Genomic DNA, 10,226 nt, shown 5'->3' on the forward strand with positions numbered 1-10,226 from the left:
ATATGTCCCCAAAACCTTCAAACTGGCTGTTATTAAGCCACTCATTAAAAAACCACAACTTGACCCCAATGAATTAATTAACTACAGACCAATTTCGAATCTCCCTTTTCTGTCAAAGATACTAGAAAAGGTAGTATCCTCACAATTATGCTCCTTCTTAGAGAAAAATGGTATCTGTGAGGATTTCCAGTCAGGTTATAGACCATATCATAGTACTGAGACTGCTCTTATTAGAGTTACAAATGACCTGCTCTTGTCAACCGATCGTGGTTGCATCTCCCTATTAGTGCTACTGGATCTTAGTGCTGCGTTTGATACTATTGACCACAACATTCTTTTAAACATACTTGAAAATTATGTAGGCATTAATGGTAGTGCACTGGCTTGGTTCGAATCGTACTTATCAGACCGTCATCAGTTTGTGGCAATAAATGAAGAGGTATCATTTAAATCGCAAGTGCAGTATGGAGTACCTCAAGGCTCAGTACTAGGGCCATTACTTTTTACGCTTTACATGTTACCCTTGGGAGATATCATCAGGAAACATGGTGTTAGCTTTCATTGTTACGCTGATGATACTCAGCTCTATATTTCTTCGCAGCCCGGCAAAACATATCAATTCGAAAAACTAACAGAATGCATAGCTGATATTAAAAACTGGATGGTGAATAACTTCTTACTGTTAAATCCTGAAAAAACAGAGGTGTTAATTATTGGACCTAAAACCTCTACAAGTAATAACCTAAAACACAGTCTAATACTAGATGACTGCTCTGTAAATTCGTCATCATCAGTTAGGAACCTAGGCGTCCTATTCGATAGCAATCTCTCCTTTGAAAGCCACATTTCTAGCATTTGCAAAACCGCATTTTTCCATCTTAAAAATATATCGAAATTACGACCTATGCTATCAATGTCAAATGCTGAAACATTAATTCATGCGTTCATGACCTCAATGGTAGATTATTGTAATGCTTTATTGGGTGGTTGTTCTGCACGCTTAATAAACAAACTCCAGCTGGTCCAAAATGCAGCAGCTAGAGTTCTTACTAGAACTAGAAAGTATGACCATATTAGCCCGGTTCTGTCAGCACTGCATTGGCTGCCTATAAAACATCGTATAGATTTTAAAATCTTGCTAATTACTTATAAAGCCCTCAATGGTTTAGCTCCTCAGTATTTGAGCGAGCTTCTATCGCATTATAGTCCCTCACGTCCGCTGCGTTCTCAAAATTCTGGCAATTTGATTATACCTAGAATATCAAAATCAACTGCCGGTGGCAGATCATTTTCTTATCTAGCGCCTAAACTCTGGAACAATCTACCTAACACTGTTCGGGAGGAAGACACACTCTGTCAGTTTAAATCTAGATTAAAGACACATCTCTTTAACCTGGCTTACACATAAAACATTAACACATTCCTATAATTCAAATCCGTTAAAGGATTGTTAGGCTGCATTAATTAGGTCAGCCGGAACTGAAAACACCTCCCATAACATCTGATGCACTCGTTGCATCGTAAAAAGAATGGCATCTACGCTAATATTAGTCTGTTTCATTCTTATTCCGAGGTCACCGTAGCCACCAGACCCAGCCTGTATCCAGATCAGATGGTCACTGCAGTCCCCCGGATCCAGTCCGCACCCAGCTTAGATCATGGATCACCACCTGGAGATGACTTCAATAGCCATGGATGTCAACCAGATGAGCTCCAGAGACGGATCATCACTATAGACCTCGCCAACCTAGACCGCCATCGGTGCTACACCACAGGAACCTGATGAGTTCTCTACAATCGGACATTGGTACAAACTGCTGGTTTCGTCTGGCCAGAGAAGAACTGGTCCCCCGACTGAGCCTGGTTTCTCCCAAGGTTTTTTCTCCATTTCTGTCACCTGTGGAGTTTTGGTTCCTTGCCACTGTCGCCTCTGGCTTGCTTAGTTGGGGACACTTTCCAGCGATATCGTATACTATTTGAACTGAACTGACGATGATATCACTGAATTCATTGATGAACTGCCTTTAACTGAAAATTGATTATCTACAATAATAGTTACTTACACACTATTGTTCTGTTTAAATACTGTGCGGTTGCTTTGACACAATCTGTATTGTTTAAAGCGCTATATAAATAAAGGTGACTTGACTTGACTTGTATAAGTTTTTTATAACCTGGTTTCTCGACAGTGCTAAGCAGAAGCATGTCTTTGGCTATATTATATGCCACTGCCTCCGTTATATCTTTGTACCGTTTAGATTCTTTGTCATATGAAACTGATGCAGAGTACCTCTCCATGGTGGTCTGCTGCTTGTGCGGTGTTGCAACTACAGATGTTGTTGGTTGAATACGACTGTGCTCCAAAGGGTGAGCGCGGCTAATGTGGTACATCAAGTTCGTGGTATTACCAGTCTTGGCGGGGACGACAGTCTTGCATAATTTGCAGATGGCATTGGTCTAACTACGGTCAAACTTATAATATCCAAAAAACTGCCATACTGGCGAGCTGACTTTTCCTCTTTTATTTACAGTTTCCTCGCTCGCTGTGGCACTCATTTTATGCTTATGAAGAGGAATCCAGCAGACCAGCACAAGCACGAGACAATGATATGGCGCAACCAAACATGATACTGTTACATGATTGGCTGTTAGCGTATCACTCCCTACGTTGCTAGGTTACCAGAGAACGAGTGCCTTTGTTAATGCAACCAAACTTGCTTCGGAACCTCTGTTTTCTTCCGACAAAGAATAAAATATATTGAACGTTTTATCGAACACATTTTTTATTGATATCGATCACGTGTCTATCGCAATACATATCATTATCATTTTATCGCCCAGCCCTAGTACATAGCAAGCATTTATAGCAACAAAGCTGTTTTAGGTACAACAAACTATATGGATCTTTTGAATTGGAACCACATCCAAGACATGTTTCATTTTTAGAGTTGGGCAAATTGGCAGATCGTTATACTCTCTGTGATTATAATGTTTGTGTTATCCGTATACGTGCTGCGTAATCAGTTTTTTTTTTAGAGTGATGGATCAAACTGAGAAAATGACTGGGTTTGATTGGCCAACTTAACATTGCTGAGTAAAACACAAAATCCTATACAATTTGATCTTTGCGGATACGGTAGCTGCTCACTAGGAGGCAGAGCAACAGAACAGAATGGAAGACAGACAAAAGCGCAAAGCACAAACCGTACTTTGTACAGACCGTACAGAAAGACATACTTGATAAAGTTGTTAGTAGTCCTACAGGGCAGCAAATCATAAATGGTTGTTCTGTCAGGACCACTATCGTCAAAATGATAGACATTTAGCATACTTTTTTTATTTGGCGGTATAGTTCGGTTCTGGGCAAAAAAAAAAAAAAAAGAAAAGAGCAGCAATAATAACCCCTCCAAAACAAACAATAGGCCAGAACCTCCCCCAACCACAACTGATGGCATATCTGAAAGAAGGATGTCCTTCTGGAATAACAGAGACTGAGACAGTGGCCCCTTACAGAAGAAGGGTAGCAGCACAGGGGTGGTCTTCCTTTATAAGCAGCTACAAAGAGCAGCAAGCCCCTTACCGGAGGAGTGTAGCAACGAAGGGGAGCTATTCTTTTAAGAAGCTAAGAAGAGCAGCAAGCCCCTTTAATGCAGTACCTGAAAAATATTGAAAATACCACTAGTGTCAAATACTTACAATTAGCATACATTTTAGGTTGGGGGTATGGTTCTGTTCTGGGCAAACACTCCCAGCCCACCCATGCAGCCTAGCATGTATAGGAGCAGGGAGAGCATAAATAACCCCCTCCAAAACAAACCATATGCTGAACGCCCCCAATCACATGCTGACAGCAATCTAACTGAAACGCTTTATGGAAGGAGAGTGCAGTGAAGGGATTTTCTTCTGCTATGCCCTGTTGAAAAAAAAAACAAACAAAAAAAAAAAAAACATATGCTGGTTAGGTATGTTTTGGTGCTGGGATGCTAGTTTTAGCTGGTTTATGCTGGTTATTTGGTGGTGTACGCTGGGCCTTTGCTGGTTTATGCTGGTCTTTTGCTGGTTTATGCTGGTCCTTGACCAGAAACATGACCAGCATAAACAAGCAAAGGACCAGCATTAACCAGCTAAAGACCAGCATACACCAGCAAAAAACCAGCATAAACCAGTAAAGGGCCAGCATAAACCAGCTAAAACCAGCATCCCAGCACCAAAACATACCTAACAAGCATGCTGTTTTTTTCAGCAGGGTGAGCCGGTAAGAAGAGCAGCTTGCCCCTACAGGAGGAGTTTAGCAGTAAAGGGGTGCTCTTCTTTATGAACAGGTAAGAAGAGCAGCAAGCCCCTTTAAAGCAGTACCTGAAAAGTTTAAAGATGCAGAAAACCCACTAAAATTGGCAGTCTAGTTTGCAGCAAACACAGCATACTGCAAGCCATAGAAGCAAGCAAACAACTGAATCAGAGATTGTAGATTTAACCTGGCCTAAAGCTTCAGCATTCATTTAAAAACTCTATTAACAGCATATAATGACTCAAATCAACTCATCAGTTTACAGGTTTGACCTCCCATTGACACTCATTGTATTATGAGTCTTCAATCTGACAAACCCCCTGAGCATAGACAAAATTCCTTAATCATACCAAGTTGCAGTAATCAGAGAACTTAAATAGCATTCCCAATACCAGATGAGCCATAAGCCGCAAGCATATTCAAGAACAATCAGAAGACCTTAAACTTTAGCTTCTTGCAGTTAAATGTTTAACTGGGTACCTTAAGCAACAAGCAGGTCTAGCTTCAAAACATGATATTGGACACTTGATAAACATAACTAGAAAGAAAAAAAAAAAAAACAATACACTATTACCTTAAAATCAAGACCTTTTGAAATAGCATAGACTGGGGCAGCATGCCTTTGCAGAAGAAGATAAGCAACAAATGGTGCTCCTCTTTAATAAGCAGCTGAGAAGAGCAGCATGCCCCTTTTTAATGCAGAATTTAGGAAACAGGCATGTTGTCATTGCCTAGATTAATGCTAGCTTAATTAAAAACCTTAGTAGCATAATCTACATATGGTGCATTAAGAATCAAGCACATTACCGATGCACTAAATAGCGTTAAGCAACAGCATATCACTGACTTAAACAGTGTATAGAAAAAAAAATAGTCATCTACAGTATTCCCAATACTAGATGAGCCGTAAGCAGCAAGCCTGTTTCGTATCAGACAACCTTAAACAACAGCTTTAAAATGGCCTTGCAGAAAAGAGCAGCAGCAAAGGAGTGCTCATCTTTAATAAGCAGCTGAGAATAGCAGCATATGGTCAATACCTGAAGTTAGGTAACAGACATGTTTCCCTTATACGCATAATCATTAGCATTAATAACATCCTTAGTAACAAAATCTGCATAAGAATCAAGCACGTACCGATACACTTATGGTGCGTTTCCACTGCAGTGTAACCATGTGTTGATTTCTGGAACGCATCTGCCAATCAGAGGTGCTTAAGCTACAATCCACTCACTGTTCAAAGTTCTTGCACAGTGCTGAATATTGTGAGCTTCATTGTGCATAATATTAATTGTGTTACAAGAGCTTTATGAGATCGTGTATGATCTGAGATGCCAGTTTTAAGGTTTTGTTTGATTGCGTTCTGCCATGGATGCACACAGCAGCTCATGCTCGGTTCCTATTAAGTTTGTGAATGTTGATGCTTAGCCTAAATAAATATTTTATATGGAGCGTTTATGCTGAGGTCTGTGGAATTTAAGAGATGTTACAGAACTGTTTCATGTAAATTCAATCAAAGCACTTACATCTATATCAGTTACTTTTATACAGGCGGGAGCGGGACAAAACATGAATGTCGCAGGAAGGAGCAGGAGGCGATTTCTGTGGGAGCGGGCTGGCGCAGAACAGAATCTTGTGGGAGCGGGACTGAAAAATTCATCCCACGCAGGTCTTGTAGAAGATTCTCATTGACCTTCATTCAATATAATATATAGAATTATGCCTATTTACAAGAGAAAACTATTCCACTAAAAACAGTCCAGCGATTGTAAACAATAAATATAGAAGAACATTTTAAAGAGATACATTGAGTGCAAATGAGCTGTTTCATATGTTTCACTAAATGGGCGACACGTCTCTGTTCTCTGTCTGTGTCAAATACATCATTTGCACGTCTTTTAAATGTATTTATATACAAACACTCCAGCGATTCAACACAATAATAGTAGAGTAATATAGAAAAGGTAAAATGCTTGCTTATTTCTGCTTTTGTGGTCAACTGCACCAGGGCCGTGCAGAGACCTTTAAAGGGGCAGGTGCTCAAAGTATAAAAAGGGCATCTGAAACAAGGCATTAAAGAGCCCTTAGGGTCCATCACCTCATTGTAGGCATCCAGTTACTTATGTAACAAGTAACAATGTCATTAATAAGACAAATTATGCATTATTTGAAGTTTAAATTGCTTTTCAGGACTCAAACAACAGAATCAATAATATATTTTTCACTTTGTATTGTATTGTATTGTACTGTACAATTTGTATTGTATTGTAAGATTGTAGACAACAGGCTTTACTGCAGAGTATAGAAATAAAACAAACATATTAAGGAAGGAATTTTATTTCACTATTTAAAATATTTTAAATATCAATTTAAGGCAAATTGTGACCCTTTTTAAGAGCCGCAGAAGTAAAATGAACAGTATGAGTAGGATTTGACAATGTACGGTAGAATATTAAGGCATAAAATGGCATGATTTCTAATTCAGATACAGCTTCACACAAAACAAAACAAAATATCTTATACAATGGAATTTCAGCCTTTATACCATTAAAAGGGATAAATCGAGTTTATCATTTATTATATTTATTTAAAACATAAATATTACTGTCTTATTTGTTTAGATTTTAAGAAGGCACATTAACTTCTTTCACATTTACAACTCTGTGTTTGCTGCATAACAGCGTAGGTCGATAATTGCAATAATTTGACCATAAAGAGCTGAAAAAATGTGGAAAAGAAAAAGTCATTCTCTGTCACAAGGGGGCGCTTTAAGAGCGCTGAAATATTAAGGTTTCCCTAGTAAAGGCTGTATACAAATCAGCATTAACGCTGTTTATCAGGCAATAAATGAAAATGAACAACGACATGTTTCTGAGGACAGTCGGTTCCCTTCAGATACATTCATATAAAGACATCAGTGCCGCGTTTTGACTTTGAAACCTACAGCATGCATATTTATTCAATGACATCATTGCCTTTTGAAGTTTAATCCAGCTCTATCACGATTCTCGTCTTTCCGTCCCCAAATGCACGACCTCCTAAATTATAATTAAGTATTTTCTTATACTATTTAACATATTTCAAACTTTTTATGGCCTTAAATTTGATACAACTAAACTGAGGAGTTTTTAGGACCTGCAGGTGCCCTCTGACAGAAGGCCACTTTGGGCATCTGAGCAAAAGGGGCGGGTGCTCGAGCACCCTCCGCCCCCCCCCTGCACGTGCCTGAACTGCACAGCAACGCGTCGCGGCTTTGACGCACGCGGTCCGGACTACATTAATCCTCGCTTCTGCCAATAAGAAACACTTCTCTCGGACAAACACAGACAAGATCATTTCAAAATACGTAATAGCTTAACGAATATAATCGAAAACAGTTGTTTAAGTCTCAAGTGAACATGAACTGTTGAGAAATAAATCGGATGTGGATCATTATATTGGATTTCAATATTAAAGCGACCGCATTCTGCTTTCTGTCTTCAATGTTACTCCATAAAAAAAATAAAAATAAAAAAAAATCGTTCATTTGTCTTGGCTTCTTTTATGTATGCATTTATTTATTGCTCTAACAAGTATCAATAATAATGAAAACAGTGCAATGTTCATGTGGTTCATATTGCTAATGTTGTCCAAAAGAGGGGGCCACAGGATAACTAATCCTTCAAGATCTCAATTCAAAGACCTATTTACAGTGTTTCATTTAGATCACAGCACTTTAAAATAGCAAACAGGGAAAACAATTAAAGGCATATACAAAAAAACAAAAAACAAAAAAAAAATCACATCCAGCTATAGCCAACTATTTTGAACCTGTTGTCATAGCCTAGTCTCCTTTTTTATTAGAATAGGAAATAGCAAGGGCGCATTTTCGCAAAGGGGCAGCTTGAGAACACCGGACACACAAGTGCTCTGGCTCTTTTGCCCCAAGGCTGCCCGGGTTGGCTCTCCAAGCCAACATTTAAAGTTTGTTATCGAACTTTAGCTTCTAGTTATTATTATTAGTATTATTAAGTTTACAACCTGCATTTTTTATTCAAATAAATTGACTGAAAAGTGTTCCTGTTTTTGTGTTTTGTAGGACACAAAATTTGAGAACACAAAATACAGGTTTTTAAGAACAAACTTGTTGGTTGAATCAGTACATCTTCATTTCACTTTCATTTGTACAGAATGAAGATGCTTTTTATTTGTAAAGAGCTGCAACATTTAAATTGTTTCTGGTTTTAAAATTAGGGGCCAGTTTTAATGTTACCTTTGTTGATGGCACCAAAATATGAAATTAAGTTCTGTGGCTTTTTGAGGCATGCTGCCTTGCTTGAGCAGACTGTTTTTTGTTTGTAAAAACTGTGAAGTTTTAAGAACTGAAGTTAAAATTGTTTGTGGTTGTTTAAAAAAAATAGAGGCCAGTTTCAATCTTTTCTTTACCAATGGCTCAAACAATTTGAAATATCAAAAATTATCACTGTAGCACTTTGTGACATGCTGCCTTTATTGAACAAACTTTCCTTTTATCTTTAATTAATTACAATATTTAAAGGCAGTTGCAAATAGTAAAAGAACAACATTTTGGTCAATAGTAAACATTATTACAGTTTTTTTTGTCTTTCTTTCTTTTTGAAACTAACTCGGTTATTTAAGCTGTTTGTGGTTGTTTATAGAATTAGAGGCCAGTTTTAAATGTTTTCTTTAACAATGACAAACAATTTGAAATATGAAAAACTGAGCACTGTAGCATTTTGTGACATACTGCCTGTCTTGAACAAACTTTCCCTTTTATTTTCTAAGTTAAATTATTACAATATTTGAAGGGAGTTGCACATTGTAAGAATGTTTACTATTGACCAAAATGTTTTTATTGTTTTACATTTTTTTTCCCCTCTTGAAATTAACTCTGTTAGTTAAGCTGTTTGTAGTTGTTTACAAAAATAATGGACCAGTTTTAATGTTTTCTTTACCAATGGCTTAAACAATTTGAAATACCAAAAACTGAGCACTGTAGCATTCTGTGACAGGTTGCCTGTCTTGAAAAAAATATAGCTTTTATTTTTCTAAGTTAAACTTTTTTTATTCAGTTGCACATTGTAATAATGTTTATTATTGATAAAAATGTTGTTTAACTGTTTTTTTTTTAATAACAAACTCTATTTACAAACTCAAATTTAGGCTGTTTGTGGTTGTTTACAAAAATAGAGGACAATGTTACTTCTACTGTTTACTCTAAAGATCTGAAATATCAGAAATGGAGTTCAGCAGCATTTAAGGGCATGCTGCTTTATTTCAACAGACATTCCTTTCATTTAATATTTTTCTAAGTAAGATTATTACAAATTCTTAAGGCCACATGCACTTTAAAATACCTTTTGAAGAATGTTTACAATTACATTATTGATGTTGTAGTGTATTTGTTTCAAAGGACCTGTGAAATAAAAATTGTTTTACAATTTCTTAGCAGTTGCAAAACCTTGCAAAGAAAATAAATTCATTTTGTTTTGTTCATTAAGTTTTACACTCGTAGAGAAAATACTTAAAGTAATTAAAATCCATAAATAAACATGTTCACCTTACGTATTGAAAGTTCATAATTGTAACATAATATTACTGTGTAAAATGTACATACAACTAAAATGCAATAGTGACAAATTTAAATGGGTTGGATGTACTTAAAAATATTTTGTCACCTTTACCAGAATTTATTTTGTTCATTCAACTATATTGTTACTTGTAGAAACTATTCAACATACTTGCGTGGAACCACTTGACACTCTTTTTTTATGCAAGTCCAACAATTTTTTTTTTTTTTTTGAGTGAATGCAATGGGAAACAAATATGATGCTATGCAATTCAATATGGTACAGATTAGAGATGTCCCCAAATCCAAATACTGTGTTTGGAAAGGAAATTATGTGTACTACAGAACCCCTAAAGGGAATCAATACAAGAT

At 37.0% G+C, this 10,226-nt stretch overlaps 1 protein-coding gene across 1 annotated transcript in view; it reads right to left on the reverse strand.

The window, feature by feature from the left end:
- Positions 1-3,109: 3,109 nt before the first annotated feature.
- LOC141345254 (differentially expressed in FDCP 8 homolog) overlaps positions 3,110-10,226 on the reverse strand; it is a 44,359-nt gene continuing 37,242 nt past the window's right edge. Inside the window, exon 6 of the mRNA XM_073850137.1 lies at positions 3,110-3,147. Within this exon, the coding sequence (XP_073706238.1) occupies positions 3,110-3,147 (38 nt within the window). The remainder of the gene's footprint in view (positions 3,148-10,226) is intronic.

The sequence above is a fragment of the Garra rufa genome, chromosome 11 (assembly GCF_049309525.1).
Source record: "Garra rufa chromosome 11, GarRuf1.0, whole genome shotgun sequence".
Taxonomy (NCBI): domain Eukaryota; kingdom Metazoa; phylum Chordata; class Actinopteri; order Cypriniformes; family Cyprinidae; genus Garra; species Garra rufa.